Source organism: Gracilinanus agilis, chromosome 4 (genome assembly GCF_016433145.1).
Source record: "Gracilinanus agilis isolate LMUSP501 chromosome 4, AgileGrace, whole genome shotgun sequence".
In the NCBI taxonomy this organism is placed as follows: Eukaryota; Metazoa; Chordata; class Mammalia; order Didelphimorphia; family Didelphidae; genus Gracilinanus; species Gracilinanus agilis.
This window is the reverse complement of record NC_058133.1, coordinates 78868284-78887423: the sequence shown is the minus strand read 5'-3', so window position 1 is coordinate 78887423 and position 19140 is coordinate 78868284. Positions and strand designations below refer to the sequence as shown.

The 19140-nt window shown below is 39.8% G+C and overlaps 1 protein-coding gene across 2 annotated transcripts in view; it reads right to left on the bottom strand.

The window, feature by feature from the left end:
* Positions 1–4321: 4321 nt before the first annotated feature.
* Positions 4322–19140, bottom strand: part of DHX9 (DExH-box helicase 9) — a 40978-nt gene continuing 26159 nt past the window's right edge. For both annotated transcript variants that reach the window (XM_044671768.1, XM_044671769.1), the window contains 12 exons: positions 18297–18510; positions 18017–18111; positions 16711–16784; positions 16084–16236; positions 13568–13728; positions 13049–13160; positions 11946–12107; positions 11700–11827; positions 9750–9979; positions 9536–9651; positions 8682–8882; positions 4322–4962 (listed from right to left, as the gene is read on the bottom strand). In XM_044671768.1, coding sequence (XP_044527703.1) covers positions 4659–4962; positions 8682–8882; positions 9536–9651; positions 9750–9979; positions 11700–11827; positions 11946–12107; positions 13049–13160; positions 13568–13728; positions 16084–16236; positions 16711–16784; positions 18017–18111; positions 18297–18510 — 1950 coding nt within the window. In that variant the 3' untranslated portion in view covers positions 4322–4658. The remainder of the gene's footprint in view (positions 4963–8681; positions 8883–9535; positions 9652–9749; positions 9980–11699; positions 11828–11945; positions 12108–13048; positions 13161–13567; positions 13729–16083; positions 16237–16710; positions 16785–18016; positions 18112–18296; positions 18511–19140) is intronic.

Genomic DNA, 19140 nt, shown 5'->3' with positions numbered 1-19140 from the left:
GATCTGTAAGAGGCTTAAAAGTGGTCATCTGACTGCTGAGTAGAAAATATTAAAGATAGCATAAGGACGTGATGTTTTTAAAAATACTTTAAATTTATTTAGTGGGTATTTTAAATCTGCAAATAGTAATATTCTCCCTTAACTAAATTAAACTGAATGTTTAATAATTTGCTTTTTAAAGCTTTATAAAGTGCGTTAACCTTTGAGATGCTTCAAAAAGTTTAACTTGAGAATTTTGTAGGGTTATTATATATAGAAAACATTCAGATTATGTAGACCAGTTTTCCATGTTTTAGTTGTGGTAGCATGGAGGTGGAAAGCAGAAAAGTTCAGAGAACAACAAAAATAAGATGTAGGAGATGCGATAAAGCACAATTTTGAAAGATAAGAGTTTTTGTTTGGCGGTAGTAGAGTATTTAAGTGTGGTTTGTTGGGAGGATCTGGATTCAAATGTGGCTTGACATTTTACCTATGTGTAGCCAGGGTGAGGGCTTTAAAAAAAAAAGGCATGGTTTGCTTTATAAACCCTATTGTCAAAATAATATTACAAAACGAGTAGGTTTATTTTTTAACCTAGAGAAAGAGAGAGGGCCGGAGGAGATCGGATTTACTAGTTGGTTCCACCTCTTGCAGAAACAAGAGACGGAAGAAAGAGTGGGGTCTGGGAACCGGAAGTGCCCAGCAGGCAAGAGTGGAAGGCCGGGCGCATGGCCCCGAGTTCCGAGAGCCGCAGAGGCCCCGGGTATTCCTGGCAGCAGCGGGGAGGTCACCTAATGGGAAGCACAGGAGCGGCTCACCACCTTCACCTGCGCGGTTATGCACCAAAGATGAATTGAGTAGCAGAGCCCAGCAGGCCAGAAGCCCAACATTCTCGTCCCAGGACGTGGCTGAAGCCCCCGCTCTGCAGGGAGCCTCCCCGGCCTTACAGACTGGCTCCGTTCATTTGGGGTGCTCAGGCAGGTTTAGAATGAGGGGACCTCAGAAGCTAGGGGCAAACACGAACTGAAGAGGCCCGCAGTCACGCAGACCCAGCTTCCTCCATCATCGTCCCCCGTCCCTTTCGCCAAGTTGCGCCATTACCTGGACTCCCCTGAAGGTGGCGCTCAGGACCCCGGGGTGGGGTGGGGTCCTAGCTCTGCCGCCCCAGCACGTATCGTATCTCCTTTTTCACAGGCCCCTTTCAATACAAATGGCTGCCTCCCTCCTCTCGGGCCAGACATGCAGTTCTGGCTTGTTGACCAGCACGCTTCCTATGACCTTTCCCTAGACTGTCCCAGCATCTTATTCATGAGGCCAGTGGCCCAAAGCATTAACATGAGTTCCTGTACTAGCCATTTCTGACGAGGTACTCATTAGAAATAACATTTACATACAAAGTACTTAAAACGAGGTTCGGAGACTTTCTCCGACTTTTCTTGTTGTCTCCTAAGTCTGGGCGAGGGCAGAGGAGAAACCGCACACTCCCTGAAAGAAAATGGCCGGCCCAACTGGCTTTCATGAGCCTCGAAGTCCCCCTTGCCTCCTACTCCGACCCCTCCAACCTTCCTGGCACCTCAAGGCCTGATTTAACGTCAGGGTAATGGGGGCAAGACCCGCCTGTGACCAAGACGTCCATTTCCGGGTGCCCCGCAGGAGGGCTGCCCAAACCAAACGGGGCCAGCACCAGGCATTTCCCATCTCCCAACCCGGATGTGGAGCCAAGAGGAGCAGATTCCAGGCCTTGGGGTCCATCTCCTGCTGCCTGTGGCTGTGAGGGAAGAGGAAGAGGAAGGCTGGTGGAACTTCCCTCTCCTGCAGCAGTTTCCCACCTACCTAGTTTTCAGGCTTGAAAAGGAAAAGTCACAGTAAAACTAGGCCGATCTCCAGCCAGCTGCCTTCCATCTCATGCTCCACTTGTCTCCAGGCCAGTTTCCGACCTCTTCCGGGAAGCATTCCCTTTCCTTTGGTGACGTTCTCTCATCTGGTCATGCCCTGTAGATTTTGACTCCAGTAGGTAGAACTTCACACCCCGATTTCACACCATTTGACACCCCAAACACCCCAACATATCTCCAAGCAAATGCCACCATCTCCTTTCATGGGGCCCTCTGGAACATTTGTTCCATTGGCAACAAACCACCTTTCCCTCCCTGTTCTGGAAGCCCGGAATCCCTGCTTCCACCCGCGTGGGCCAGTGTCGGATGTCCTATTATCCATCGCCCTAGTCTCTTGAGATTTTCCGAGCTCCCCGCCGCCCCTTTCAGCCTCTCCCCCTTCGAAGGTCCTGCTATTTACATCCGTCCCCCACACCGAGATATTCTGGTCTTTGGCCTTGCCCGGGCCCACAAGGGCGCGCTTCCATGTTCACAATCCCCTCCCCCCCGGGCCTAACCAAGCTCCAGCTCCACTCTTCTGCACCGTCGAAGTAGCCCGTGAGCCCTCCACTCTCTCTGGACATTCCCCAGCACTAGCTAAGCCCCAGCGCCTTCAAGACCCCGGGGCCACTCGTGCCCGAGGCGGATCGCTCTCAGGTCACTGCGCATGTGCAAGCCTCCTCTTGGAGGCTTGTGGTGCTCTGTCTGTCAGTCTTTCAGTCTCTCTCTGCATCCACCCTACCGGCCCTCTGCCCCCGACAGAAGCCCCTCCATTTGGCAGTGAAGGCCTGCATCCTGCGGCGCCGGCAGACACTTCTGACCTTCCTCCGGCTGGCTTTCTGGGACCCGAAGTCTCTCCCAGCCTCCGCGTCCCCCCATGCCCTGAGCGCTTGCCTTGTCTGGCTGAGCACGCACGTCCAGGGACTCTGGCTTAGTGTGCCCGTACTTAGCCCTCATTCTGACCCGTTTACTGATTAGGAAGAATAAAGGGACGGAGGGAGCGGAGGGCAGGGAGGATATTTAAGGGGAGGTTCAGGGGTTGCAAGGCAGAGGGAGGCGGCGACCAGGCTCCGTCATCTGGTGTGTGTATGGGGGGGGGGGGGGGGGGAACAGAAGGCTGGGCTGGAGTGACAGCTCAGAATCACGGGGAGGGTAAGCTCAGAGCCTGCTCATTAGCAGTTTGGCCTTAGGCAGTTCAAACTTGTCCAAGGGCCAAAAGGGCTTCCAGTGAATGAGATTCTTCCAGTCATTTGCAAATCACAAATACTAAGGAGGCCCAGAATATGGCACTTCCCCAACATCTAGATTGGGGCTCCATCATTCAAACAGCAGCCCAGATCATGAACATTTTCCATTAACATTTTCTTGCTCAGGCAAGACTGGCAAAAGAATAGCCATGCTGGACCCAGAATTGGATTTCATTTAGAAAATTATGCATTTTTTGATGATTCCATACTAGCTGATGTGCTTCTCCCAGACAGGCCCATTTCCACCTTTTTCCTGATTCACAACACTTGTATTAGTAGTCATTGTATTGTCTTCTTAAGGAAAACAAAATGCAAAGAGACAATAAACTACATTTTTGATCACTCCAAGTCCCCCAGTGTAGTTCCTAGCAGTCTCTGTTACTTTGTTCACAAGATTTTGGATAGAATTTAAGCAGCAGCTTGATGGCCCGATGGATGGAACGCCAGGTCTGGAGTCAGGAGTCCAATCTGGCCTCCACACTCCCTAGCTGGATGCCTCTGGGCACATGGTTAACCCTGATTGCCTGGCCTTTGTTGCTCTTCTAGAATGGATTGTTCCCTGCATCTCTTGCTCTGAGCATTTTTGTGGACCATGCTTAGAAGCTTTCAGACATTGATGAGCAGCTTTTCCCAATGCCCCCGTTAATCACCTCCAGTTTACCCTATCTAAATTGTCTGTACACAGTTGTTTGCAAGTTGTCTTCCCTTTTGGGTCCTTAAGAATTCTTTTTTGCCTCTTCCCTGTGCTATTTATTATTAGCACAAAGCCTTGACAAATGCTTGACCGAACCTAGAGGGCTGAAAACTTTCTAAGAATTTAAAGGATATGCTGACATAGTATATTCATTTAAAAACATTATTCTAGGGCTCTACATCCCATGGCCCAAAAACCATTTAAAAAGCTCTGCTCTCAACCAACCACATTAGTCTCCTGCAGATGTAAAAATCAATGTGAATTATGTACTGCCGACTACTAACAGAAATGAACTGTCTGGTAACAAAAGTAATAACACTTTGTGCTCTGCCCCTCTCCAAAAATTAAAACCTAAAAACCACAGCCTTGCTTACCTCTTATGTTCAAGAGATATTTTAGAACAGTTTGCCTTGATGTCTATGTTAGATTAATTCTACTAGTTTAACTTGAAGAATATAATTAAAATTCCCCAAAGACTTCTAAATATGTAATTCAACATGTAAAAATAATTAAACACATGACTAGGGTTCAGTGTAATATTTTATTTTCCATAGTATTAAACTAAAGCCAAGAAAATATCACATTAATTTCAAAAACAAAACTTACTTTATTAAGAACAAAATAATACAAACTGTGGTACTCTGTAATAGGAGATCATCAATATTTTACATAATAAACAAAATCACCAATATACCTACATACCTAGTTTCTTTAAACTACATTGAACAACACAGTGAGTGGAAAATAGATTTTAGCCTGAATGGCAGCAAACAAATCTCTTGGAAAAAAAAATGTAACATGCATATTTTAGTATTGACTACTCGGAAGATGAAGAGAGAGCTCTGAAACCAGTTGATTATTTTCTCAAAAGCCACCTCCAAACCCCATACCATAGCCACCTCTGTTTCCTCGGGGGAATCCCCCAGATCCTCTGTAGCCTCCTCCACCCATTCCACCACTGTAGCCTCCTCCGGATCCTCTATAACCACCACCTGAGCCTCTGTAGCCTCCTCCACTTCCATATCCTCCTTGGTAAGAATTAGAGCCCCCATATCCTCTCCCACCATATCCACCTTGATAGCCAGAACCTCGCTGGCCACCTCGACCTCGGAATCCACCTCCATTGTCATATCTAGCCATCTTGGGTGGGCGAGGGCCATCTCCATACCTAGGAAAGGAAAATACAATTTGAACAAAGGTAGATGTGTAGATGCTAATCTGGTTAAACTAATTCAGTTAGTGATCAGGTTTAAAAAAAAAAATTAAAATGTTTTAACAAGGCAAAAATTACTATTAGAACAAAAATGTATTCATCTTAAGTTTCTCTTCAGTTCATTGAAACTTACAGTATTTATTGATGTCTTACTTGTTAATGCATTATTAGAAAGCAACAAGTATAGTTAAGTAACATTTTTTGTGGGAAGGGCCAGTAGAGGGGAATGGCTGAACAAATTGTGGTATATGTTGGTGATGGAATACTACTGTGCTCAAAGGAATAATAAACTTGAGGAATTCCATGTGAACTGGAGAGACCTCCGGGAACTGATGTAGAGTGAAAGGAGCAGAACCAGAAGGACATTGTACACAGAGACTGATATACTATGGTAAAATCGAATGTAATGGACTTCTGTACTAGCAGCAATGCATGACCCAAGACAATTCTGAGGGATTTATGGAAAGGAACACTACCCACATTCAGAGGAAGAACTACAGGAGTGGAAACAGAAGAAAAACAACTGCTTGAACACTTGGTTGATGAGGACATGACTGGGGATGTAAACCTGAAAAGACCACACCAATGCAACTATCAATAATATGTAAATAAGTCTTGACTGACCACACACACATGTTAAAACCAGTGGAAATGTGAGTTAGCTACTGGGGGGGGGGGGGGGGTAGGGGGTTGAGGGGGTGAAGGGTAAAGTAAAAACACGAATTATGTAACCATGGAAATTTTTCCTAAAAATTAAAAAAAAAAGAAAAGAAATTAAAGATGGACCAAGAAGTAATTAATAGTGTTTCAGTAGCTTGTTCCCTTTTGAAATGTTTTGCACTGTCTAGTTCTGTAAGCTCAATTTCTAACATTCTTTCAATAGTTGGGAAATTCAGTATCTAAAAGCTAGAAGGTAAAGGAATAATTCAAATCATTTTTCTCTGTTGCCCATAAAAGCAAGCACCTAGATCCCACAGTATATGGTTTCAGTGCTAGAATAATGCATTTTAAAAATGCAATTTAAATTTCACTGAATTTAACTATTCAAAGCCACTAAAAAAGGAACACTAACTAGTAGTTGCTTACTTTAGTAATTTACAAATGGATTATTATACAGTCATGTGAATGGACACAATGAAGAGACATTTGGATTAGGGTTTTCAGTTAGGAGTTCCTGAGGCCATAGTCACATCCCCCCATACCTAACCTCAACCTTTTTTCAGGCCTCATGAAGCCTCCCCCCCCTCCCCTTTCTTCATCAAGTACTAGAGGATCTTTACCTTTCCTTCAGGCATTTAATCCCTGTGCCTACAACCTACATTTAAGCCACAATCCTAAAAAAACCATTCCTATATCCCACCCCAGCACTATTTCTTACATTTCTAAACTCAGCCTCTCCTAAAGCCCCTTTTCAATCTAGCTTGGGCCTCCCCACTCAACAGAAACTGCTCTTTGAAAGGCCATCAATAACCTCTAACAGGCAAATCCAGCGGCTTTTACTCAGTTCTCCTTTTCCCTGAGGCCGCTATCCTCTAGTGCGTGGAGGTATCCTTCTAAGTTGTGATCACAACCTGCCCTCATTAATGCTCTCCTCCATTCAAAGGTGTGAATCTCTCAACCTCCCCTCCTTTGCCACTGGGATTCACTCACACCAGCTGCAACTCTCTACAAATAACTCCACCTGCATTTTGAACCCTGACCTATATACAACAAAGTTCATCTTTCCTCTAAACCTGTTGCTTATTGTGACTGGATCATTTGTCTAAGTTCTCTGATTGCACACACAGAAGGCAGGTAGGAAATCTTTGATTTATCTATTTTACTTCAATTATCCAATCAATTTCATTCTGGTCAATTCTATCACCTCAATCCACATGGCTCAGACAACCGTTTCGGCCCCTGGTCACTGCGCTCTCCATATTCTCTATCATTTACCTACGCTCCTCTTCCTTCAAATCATTCCTTCATGCTGCTGACGCAATATTCTCACACCACCTGGCTAACACTGCTGTCTACTCAAAAGTGCTCAGGGCTCCCTATTCATCTGCTGTTCTCTGCCTGGTATTTAACATGCACCCAGTGTTTGGAGCCACCAGACCTTATCATTGCCATCCATACTTTGAAAAATGCCAATGTCTCTTTGTTCAAGTTATTTTCTATGTCTGGCATGTCTTCCCCCTCTACTTTTCACCTATTTAAGCCCAATTCAAATGCCATCTTCTTCTCAAACCACACTTCTGCCCCACCTAAAGGTTAATGGCCTTTTTACCCTCAGACAAGGCAGAATACAACTCTCTGCTATATAAAAGTTGATTACTATAGCCAAATAAGGGCCTTAAATCCCTAGCTAGATTAATAAGAGGCTGTAAATGCTTTATATCTTGTGTTCTGAACACAACTTAATGTTAATTGTTTGTTGTAGTTTACCTTCTGTTCAAGACAAATAACACTTTATATACAATTTCATTTGATGTATCACTGTGATGAAGCTGGCTATGTCAACAGAGCAGAAGAAGGTCCTGTCTAGCTGCAAAATCTTTGTGAAAATATTTTCGGTCTTTACATAGCATTCTACAATTAACGAAACATGTGCCATTTCTTTAACCAAAACCACAGACTAGAAGCTTTGGATAATATATTAAAAATATATAATTTCTATAAAGAAAAATAGATGTGATAAATCCTACTGCCTACCAATGTGTTTTTACTTTCACATACTTTATTTCGTGTACCCAAGTAATGAACAAGTAAAGTACAAAATATCTTCCCAAAGGCCTGGAGTTTTAGTCCTCACTACTATCAATTTGGGTCCTCTCCAAGGGTAGGTATCAGGGTGTTGTGTAATTGATTTCTGTACCCTTGAACTACAATTCCCAGCACCCCACTCTCCTCAGGCTATGTGCTGATGTAAGCAGGATATAAGTTTTGTATAGCCCCGTTCCCTCACTCTCTCTTCCTGTGATCCCATTTGGTGGAGGTGGTGTGAGGTGAGTGGCAGGAGAATCTACTCACATGGCCTTATATTTTGTTAGATTTACCTTTTTATTCCTTTATGCCAAGTGATTACTAGTAAACTTTATAAAATATAATACTTGGGCTATTGGACGTTAATTTATTTTATTTTGGGTTTTTGGTTGAATTCTTTTCATTTATTTCCACAAAATGTTCATCAGTTTTGCACAGTCATCCTATCTAATTGCTTGAATTTGTACACAAGAGTAGCATGTTTATTAAACTATGTTGTTATATTTTCTTAGAAACATGGATATTTGCAACCATTTGTTTCAAAGCATTATTAGACATAACTTTCCATTGTATAGCACTCTCAGCAAGACTTTCCCTATGTCAAACGCAGAGATTTCTAATTTGTCTGTTAGTGGATTGATAGCCAGTCTTAACTGCCTATGTGTATTCACTGAAAAAGAAAATGAAAATTCTATTACAGTCATAACTTGTGTCAAACTAAACCCATTAACAACCCTGCCTAGTTTGTCAACTGAAGTTAATAAGAATTTAACTTATGTGTGCGCACACACGCACACACAGGACATTAAGTTAAATCTTACAGTGTTAATGGTCCGATGAGATGATTTTCATAAATGGCTTATTAGGGACTTTTGTGATTCTTATTTAATCCATGTCATTATATTAAAAGAGAAAAATATGGGACTTACCGTGCATTGCCAATCATGAGACTAATGCCAGCAGCTGAAGGCCTAGAGATTTGCCGAATCATGTTCAGCATGCGCTCATTTGAGGGATCCAAATTGCTGATTATTTCAGGCTCTTTGGTAACTTCAACAACCAGAGCCTCCATGGCTGCTCGGAGGGCAGTTATGCAAGCAGCAGCCTCATGGGACATCTGCAGTCTGATCCTAAATAAAGATGTAATGGCTACTTCAAATGCTACATACAGAAAATATCTGGATTTTCAACCCTTCCCCACCCCCATGACACATTGTTTTCAACAGCCAAGAGTGATAGTAAGACTTCTGGTACAATCTTTGGAGTGTGTGCATGCAGCCGCAACCACATCCCTTCTCCAGAACCTCTTTCCCAATAAAAGAACACGATGAGATCTCATGCCCTTCATTTTGTTGGGCAGGGGCAGGGGACCATATTTTTGGTCATTTTTCCATTGCCATATGTTCATGAACTGAGAAACTTTAGAAGGGGATCCTAAAGCTCCCATTTCTGAATGATTACTTTTCCAGATATAAGCAAAGGGTGGAACAAGATATAAATGTGTTTCAAATGCTTTTGTCTCCAGAAGAATTGTATGCTACTATGAATTATTACAATGGGGGGGAGGGGGAAGAGAAGCATACTGTAAATAAAAGCTGTGCTATATGTTAAAAAAAAACAACTAATATTCAGTAAAGCTAGCATTCTGAAGCAATTTGTTAAGCAAATTTTGAATGTTGCCTTCAGACTCACGCCAGTGGCTTTCTTCAAATCTGAGGCTCTCTCATTAGCCCGAAACCACAAACATTTTAGTTAAGATTTGATATAATCTGAAAGACCATACCAGTCATCAACCAGCACAATCTCTCCATCTGATTGGACCTTCTTAGAAGCGAAGAGAAGTAGCTGCAAGGGGGTCACTAAGGTCATGCCTTTGGCAGAGATGGCTCGAGTGCGAATCTGAAAATGGAAAGTTTTCATCAGAGGTGCTAAGCAATTCAATAGACCAAAATAAAGCCTCTGTCAAAAGAAACACTTAGAAAATATTCTTTTCATACCTTTTCTCCAAACACAAAGAAAGGAGATGGGTATTTCATGTCCTGGCTGCTAAAGGGGCAGTTAACAGATGACTTGTGGATAAGTGCATTTCGCCCCTCAGTGGTAAGAATTTTCCTCTTTTCTTTATGGTAACAGACATTAGGGTACACACCAAAGGCCAGAAGGGAGATGACAACGTCTAAATTGTTATCTGGTCCCGTGTTATTAAATACTTGTGTCATCAGACATTCTGCAGAAAAAAATGAGAAAAGTATGGAAATCAGAAAGTTAGATACTTCTCTATGTGTTTTATGTTACTATCCAAAGTATTCATGAGACCTTGGATAATTGTTTACTGATGTAATTTAGACAAATTTCCTTATCATAAGATCCTGGCCAATTTACATGAAAAAATCTTGATGAGGAAAATAAATGCTTATTCATATTTAAAAGCTCTACATTTATATCAGCTATCAAATACCATCAATTCGAAAGGTCTCTATTGCTCTCGAAATCTTATTTGTAAAGTGCTTAGCACAGTACCACAGTACCTGGCACACAGTAGGTTTTTAATGACTATTTATTTCCTTTTTCTTCTTTGTCAGTTGGCAAAATTAAGTCCTTCCATCCGCAGAACAAGGACTAAAAGTTTGGACAATGAGACATACTTAAAGGGCAGGGCTTCTGAAGAAACAAGCTCATTTGACTTTCAAAATAGATGATTCTATACCAATTTCACATATCTTAGACTTGATGAATATTATAACCCTGAGTCTGAAAAGCAATTATTGGGGGAAAAAAAACCAAGGAAGTTAGCTAGTACTTAGAAGAGCTTCCTACAATAAATTCTCTTTTTAAAATCCAGAATATTTTCCTACTTGCTGTCTCCCATTGAAATAAATTGCCTTCCTATTAAATATTATCTCAGTACTCCTCTCAGAAGACTGTTATTTAAGACCTCTTCAAAACAAGGCTCTTTTAAAACCAGATGCAGGAAATGCTAAGTGCATCACAACATATGAAAACAATACTTGGCTTTTTAGAAAAAACAAAGGCTTCAATGGCACTAGAAGAACTATCGATCAAGACAAAGTATTTAGGGGGAAGGAGTCTCAATCTCACTAGCTAGCAATGGATCTTTTCATAACTCTTTGGATCTCACTTTTAAATTCAAATCACATTATAATTTGCATGTATTGTTCAGTTGGGAAGTTGTTATTTAGCCCTCTCATCTTGATCCATTACTTGGGGTTTTCTTGGAAGAGATATTAGTTTGCCATTTCCTTCTCTAGCTCATTTTACAGATGAGGAAACAGAGGCAAACAGGGTTAAGTGATTTTCCCAGAGTCACAGAGTTACTAAGTGTTTAAGACCAGATTTTAATAAACCAGGAGCCACCTGACTACATGTGCTCCTGGACTATAAATTTCACAGGGGTGGGGAGGAGTCATTTTATTTATTTTGTATTTTAGCCTTTCATCTTTACTGAATTTGTTATGATTGTAGGACCACACAGTAACTGTTCAATGAATGTTCATTGTATAGTTCAGTATTAAATCACTTTTTTGGGGGGGAGGGGGTGAAGAGGGTGTCATTATTTTGGCAACATAAAACTTCCAATTCATACCAAGTGGGAATTTATCTGTTTGAAGTAATTTAAAATTTAGCAATAGTGTTAGTGTTTTAGTCAGAAGTAAAAAATTTGGCAGAGAGCAAACAAGGCAATCATTTTTCTTAGATCCTTGCTGAAAAAATGATTTAAATAGTTTGCATCCAAGTTTCTGAATATCATATCCATTGCTCCTCAAAAAAGGTAAGAACACTACAATTACTGTGGTAGTCTTAATGCTTACTCTCCCTTTTTCAGGGGAGCAGGATGGTGAACTCTGGCATTATATTCAACATTCTTCTAAGAAGCAACCATGCCTGAAGGCACTGTTAAGTAATATACACAATTATTGGAATATTACCTTCTGGGAACCCAGAATTAACTAGAATTTCTTTCAGCTGAACTTTTGCTTCCCAAGTCATTCTGAGGGTGGCCATATTGAGTCTTTTGTGTTCACAAAAGCGGATCTCTGCCTCTTCTCCACCCATTCTAAAAGGGGGGGAAAAAGTATATGAAAAAAAAAGAATGAAGTTCTTTGTAATGTAAGCTTTGGAACACTCTTCTAAAACCCCTTGCACCCCATGGTTCTCTCATTTGGTTAGCATACCTGGCATCGTCCCAGGCTTGGAACACTGACAAAAGGGCCACGTGATCTGAAAACCTGTTTCCCGCAAAATTGCGGTGGACATAACCCAGGCGCTTGCCTTCACTGATAAATGGCTCTGGGAAGCAAGTGGCAGCAGAGATGGTGCATACAGCATCCCCCACGCTAAAATGAAGCAAAGAGAGAATTGGGTTGGAGCCTTGATGTCAGCAGCTATAGTAAATCTGTCATCAAAGGGTGCATATGGAATTAAGGGATCCTTATCTTAACTAATCAAGACAAGAAAGGAAGCTTCCTTTTATTAGGGCCACAATAAATACCCTACAACCCATAGTGCCCCCATCCAGTCCCAAAACCCTGCTGTGAAGTTCAAATGAGAAAATTAAAGCGGGAATATGTGAAAGGTGAGGGGGTGTTACTGAACCATGTATAGTCTCTTCTTTCTCATTTCTCCTCTTCATATTTTAAGTAAAATGTACCAATCCAGCCCCTCCCCCCCAACTTCTTTCTGAATGGTATCTCTATACCTTGTATCTCACCAAGCTACATAACTCTGGGCCACATTTGCCTCAGTGGCAAACCTCTTCAACCTGCAGGGTTCCACTAGCCCTGGGACTCTTCCACCTCCTCACGGACCAACTCCAAAACCATTCCTTTAAATGAGGCAGCCCATCTTTTTTTCTCAGGATGAACCACTCTAAGCTTTCTCTGCCTTTATCATGGCCTCAGTCAGATGAATCCCTTTTTTATATACTGTCTTTCCCCATCAGACTGTAAGCCCCTGGAGGGCGAGGTCTTTTATTTTTTGATACTTGTTTCCCCAGCACTGAGCACATCACCCAACAAATACTAGGTATATTATGTTTATTGACTAATTAGCTTTTCTTCTGGAATTGTTAAGTATTCTTTTTTCCTTTGGTGCAGCTTTAGTTTCTCCAACTCAAGTAATTCAGACCCAATTGGAGATACTCATCCATTTCCCACTTACTGAATATTTTGTCTATATAGGCCTTTTAATCCATCTGTATCTAACTATTCTTCCAGAAAAAGATATTCTCTACACAATTTTCCATTTAATTAACAGCAATGGCATAGAAAATACTTACTAGAAAATACAACCCATTATCATCATCTTGCCAAGACGGGGCTCAATTGGGAGTTTAGCCAGGATTCGTCCAAGAGGTGTCAACTCGTCATTAGCATCTAGTGCATCAAGCTCTGTAAGGATGATATGTTTGTCAGCAGGAATAGAATAAATAAATTGGTTAATGAATTAAAATACAAACTCTGTTGTGTAAAACAAAGGTGAGGTTAGTGTTTCCTGGGGAAACAAGTTAAAATTTCTTCTACTAGACCACTTAGACCAAACAGAATGAATGCTCTTTTACCCAAGGAGCTCATACTTCAGGACATGTTTGCAAAAATGAACTTCCTTTTCAAACCTGACTCATGCTTCATTTTTGAACATTATGATGCTTACAACTCATTATACCAAACACATAGAAGGTGACAGAGGACTACTAGTCCCATAGAACAATGAGTGATCTGCAAGCTTCTACCATTAATACTTTCCAAAATTACTATCTAACATGATACTACCAATTAGTAAGAATAGATGCAGATACCTCGGAGGGTGTGCTCTGCTTCAATCACAGCATCCAAAGGTGGTGGTTCAATTGCTTTGGCCAGGAACTGACCAATTCCTCCTAGACGAAGCAGTTTAATACTCAAAGCAATTTCATGCAGTGGTGTTCGGAACATTTCAGGGGTCATATGGGTTTCGAGTCTTAAGAGAAAGCCAAAAATTAACTATTAACTTTATATGTAGATGTGATCAACACTTTGGGTGCAAGGATCCTCTGGCTATCATCTTAAATCCACCATCTCCCGCCCCCTTACTCCTTAATAGGCATTATGGGTTCATCGTGTGTGGTAGGCATTACCCTAACCTACTGAAATGATTTGCTGACTTTTCCAGATAAGGTTCTCGCTCAAGAATTATCAATGGTTTAAGTCACTCCGAGAATGCTCTAATTGCAAAGATATAGAAGTGATATAAGAAGCAACACAGCTTCTGATCAAGGCTATTTGTAAGCTTTGCTAGCTGAAATATCAGGGGGGTTTTTAAGAGGCATCCTTGGGCTTAAGGCATTAAACAAATATCAAGTTTTCTAATTAGCCTTCTCAACTGTTTCCATTCCCTCAGTCTTAAATTACTAGAAAGACACTCAAAAAAATGACTGCAAGAAAATTGCTGAAATTTTAAGTAAACTGATTTTGATAACAGCTGAAAATTAAACAGCACATAACCCTAAATTATCTTTAAAATGTCAGAAATCTGAGATTTTATTATGTACACTATATCCTAGGTAAATGGAAATCTCCTTTGTCATGCTTTAATGCACTTTTGAGTTGCTGTAGCTAAAAAATAAATCATATGAATGGTCAAACTTCTTTAAAGATGAGAGACAAGTATATCTTTAAAAAGCTTCTACTCAAAGCCTTTCAAACCTGGTAAGCCTGAGCCCATGCTCCATTAGTCTATAGACTTCAAAACTATGGTCACTCTAGTTAGTCTAAAACAAGGAATAAGGGGTCAGCTGGGAAATTCAGTGGATTGAGAGCCAGACCTAGAGATGAGAGGTCCTAGGTTCAAATCTAGCCTTAGACACTTCCAAGCTGTTTAACCCTGGTCATGTCACTTAACCCACACTGCCTAGCCCTCACCACTCTTGTCTTAGAATCCATACATTGTATTATTGATTCTAAGGTAGAAGGTAATGGCTTAAATAAATAAAACAAGGAATAAGTTCTTTTCTCTCTCACTGCTCCCTTCCTCCCCCAGTCAAATAAAGCAAGGATACTTCATATCTAATGTTCAAATATCCAAATAATATTGCCAACTGATGGGAACCAAAATTTTCCATTTAAGGAAAAGCAGCACTACAATTCAGTTATATTCTCCAAAAAAGTCACTAAAAGCTAGAGTACTATTTGCCCCAGTGATAATGGTAATAGGCTTATACGCCATCCCCAAATAAAAGGATCCCATATGTACAAAATTATTTATAGTTCTTTCATTGTAGTGAAGAACTAAAAGCAAAATAGATGTTCACTAAAATAAACTGGTATATCAATATAATGGAATATTACAATGCTTTAAGAAATAAGTGATGAAAGAAAAACAATATACATAATCATGCCTATAATTTAAATGTAAAGTACAATAGCAAAACAATCAGAATTGAAGTTAGATGGCACAGAGGATAGAGCTTAGTGGCCTGGAGTGAGATCCTTATTAGTTGTATGGCCCTAAGCAAGCCACTTAATCTGCTTACTTCAAGTTCTTTATTTGGGGATAAAATGAAGATAATAGCAGCATGTACTTCTCAGGATTGTTGTGAGGTTTAAATGAGATATTTGTTACGTGCTTAGCATATTGCCTGGCACATAGTAAACATTATATAAATTTTAAGTATTGTTAAATTAAAAAGAATGCTGTAAAATTATAGTAACTAAGCTTGGCCCCAAAGAAAATAAAAGGCCTCCCCTGAAGGGTTACAATGGGAAACATAGGTGATAAAAATAAGATATCAATGTTTATCTTTAATAAGAAAATGGGAGTTCTGTCAAATAAGTAATCCCAAGAATTAACAGAATGTTTCTCCTCCTCTTATAGGAGACTACAGATGTAAAAACTACACAAAATGTTAGACTTGGTTGACATACAGATTAGATTTGCTGAATCAATTGGAGGGAGTGGGGGACGGATGACTTTATTATAAGGAATGGCACTGGAAGAATTGCTTAGAAGGCTATATTGGAAAATGATGAGGATGTAAAAAAAAAGTATTAATAAATTTGAAAATGATAGAATCCCTGTCAAATTAAGTAGCTGTCATCATAAGAAATCATGGATCCCTTTTTTAAAGAACCTCACCCTTGTGCATTAGTTTACTATGCACTTTCACATAACTCATTTGAGCTTTCTTGTGCAGACTGGTTTTCAATCGTCTCTTCTCATCAGTCAATGCCACATATTCCATTTAAACTTTTTATCATCTCACAAAATGCAACATTATAATTTTCAGGTATTAAAGTAAATTGGAATCCTATCTGAACACAATTTGTATGGTTTTACCTATCATAACGAGCTCTGCTGCAGAGATGAAAACAGAAGCCAGGTCGTACACGACCGGCTCGTCCTTTCCGTTGTTCAAGATTTGTCCTGGATGCCCATACTGTAGCGTAGTTGGTCATATTGTTGTGAGCAGTGAACAGCTTCACCTTCTGCCTAAAGATAAGAAAAAACTGGGAGTTGGAAATTCTAGTTTTCAGCACATGACCCCATTATTTTTTATAAAGTCATGTAAGGTAATCATCCAGATAACTACACTGCACAGGAAGCCATTTTATAATTCCATAAATAATCCAAGACAGAAATGAGAAATAAATTCATATTCCCTAGTATCCTTTAATGCCAAATCCCATTTCCTGAATTTATAAGCTAAAGCCATTACAAAAAAGCATTTTTACACACCCACCACCATTAACACACTGCTCAGAGATAAATTAGGAATCACAATGGGAATCCTACTTGGGAAAGACTTGGGGACCTGCAGTGGCAATACAGCCAAGAACAGCAACAGTAATGAGAAACTATAAAGTGCTGAAAACTTGGAAGATTATTGATCTTATTGTTTTTATATTTACATAAAATTATATAACTTATTGTTTTCAGGACAAAAACAATTCATTAGGAACTCACTTGCAAGAGTCAACAACATAAACGACATCATTAATGGTAATGCTGGTCTCAGCAATATTTGTGGACAAAATAACCTGTGAAAGAAAAGAGTTAGATGGAATTTAATTCAACAAACAGAAAGGAGCTACCATGTGCATATTACTTTTGTTAGATGCCTAGACACAAATATTAAAAAAATAAAGTCTCTTATTGAAAAGGACCTGCATCCTAGGTTCAAATCTGGCCTCAGATACTTCCTAGCTGTGTGACCCTGGGCAAGTCACTTAACCTCACTTACCACTCACTCTTCCACCTTAGAATTCACACTTATCAATTCTAAGACAGAAGGTAAGGACTAAAAAAAAATTCTATCTTATTGATCTGAATCTGAAAAAGTTTATAGAATCACTAGGGAGGGTAGAGTTATACTTCTTTTAAGTTTAATTTAATGTGCCTTTCCCAACAACACAATTTTGCAAATGCTGAAAATGGGTCAAAGAAGCTTTTTAATATTCTCCAGAGGTGATATATGGATTTCAACTTTAATCACATGAAAGATATCATCTACCTCATTTTCACCCACAATTATGAATAATTTGGCACTTTGTATAACTTTCTACAATTAACCAAGAAAATTCTTAAATTTTCATTCAAACCTTGGAAATAGATGAAATTTTGATTAACTCTATATTATTAAATATAACTTTTACAAACAATATCGGTAAGAATCAAGACCAAAAAGTCAAAGAATATTTTTAAAGTGTATATTAATAGACATAAATACTATTCAAATTTACATTCATTTTTAAGATCCTTGATCACTGTATATACTTTTCCACCAAAGATTTTCAAACATTTCAAATCAAGCAAATAGTAGTTTAAAAAGTACAGATACAGGGGGCAGCTGGGTGGCTCAGTAGAATGAGAGCCAGGCCTAGAGACAAGAGGTCCTGGGTTCAAATCTAACCACGGACACTTCCCAGTTGTGTGACCCTGGGCAAGTCACTTAACCCATATTGTCTAGCCTTTACCACTCTTCTGCCTTGAAACCAATACACAGTAATGATTCTAACGTGGAAGGTAAGGGCCATAAAAATTAAAAAAAAAAAAAAAAATCTTAACAAAAAACCCAAATGAAAATGCTTTGCTATGGTGGAATGAGGCACTGTGCTAAGATAAAATCTCTATATTCAAAGAGCTTCAAATGGTCTTGATTGAAAACTAAGTACATATTATATAGCACGTTACATGTAATACCATAAGTATATAAGCACTTCTACCAAAGTGGTACAATGGATACTGTCAGTTTTATTATTTGATTTTTTACCTTGGTAACTCCAGTTGGTACTGGATCAAACACTTTTCGCTGTTCCTCCCTAGGAATCTGAGAATGCAGAGGCAGAATCCGATACCGGTGGCTTCCTAAAAAGCAAACAGGAGATTTGAGTTGAAACCTAGTTAGATTTAAATTTATTTTACCACTACTCACATTTTCATTAACATTCCATTCACATTTAGCAAGAAATGCCTTTCCCCACACTATCTGGAACAGAGGCATACATATTCCTTACTACTATGAAATGAGTGAAAAATTGAGACAGCCTTACCAAAATGGGGATTCATTTCTAAATGCTTCTGCATAGTATATATCAAGTTCCAACCAGGAAGGAAAACCAGCACTGCTCCAGGAACATTAAGAGTCTCAATGTATTTCAGAAGTGCTTCAATAAGTTCAAATGGAGTTTCCTTCTCATTCATCTGTGCCATGCAACGCTTTGTTTCTGGACCATATTCATCACTGCAGATTAAGTTACAGTTTGCCTGATAGAAAAAAACGTTTTTCAGAATTGTACTTGTTCAACATAACAGTGTCCTGTTTCTAGGTCTATAAGTTATTAAAATTGATGGGACAACAAAACCTAGTTAGTGATTTATGCTGCAACTACAGCCATTTTCTTTCAAAAGAAGACACTCCTTTCCAAGCTCTCTAGAACCTTTTTCGATCTTTTCAAACCTAGTTTGAGTGTTTATAAATCAAACAATTCTCTTTACCTAATGGTTGATTTTAGTTTTCCTAGTAACTGTCAGACAAAAATTCTCCATTTGATTTTTTTTTTTAGTAATTTTTTTTTAAACCCTTGTACTTCAGTGTATTGTCTCATAGGTGGAAGAGTGGTAAGGGTGGGCAATGGGGGTCAAGTGACTTGCCCAGGGTCACACAGCTGGGAAGTGGCTGAGACCAGGTTTGAACCTAGGACCTCCTGTCTCTAGGCCTGGCTCTCACTCCACTGAACTACCCAGCTGCCCCCTTCCATTTGATTTTAATTCTGATTCTAAATATTTATTCTAGTTTATTAACTTCCTTCTACCAATTGAAATATATTCCCCTTTGAGGCTTTTGTCATGGAATCACCTATTTCTCTAACATGTGTGATTATGAAATACTTGCTA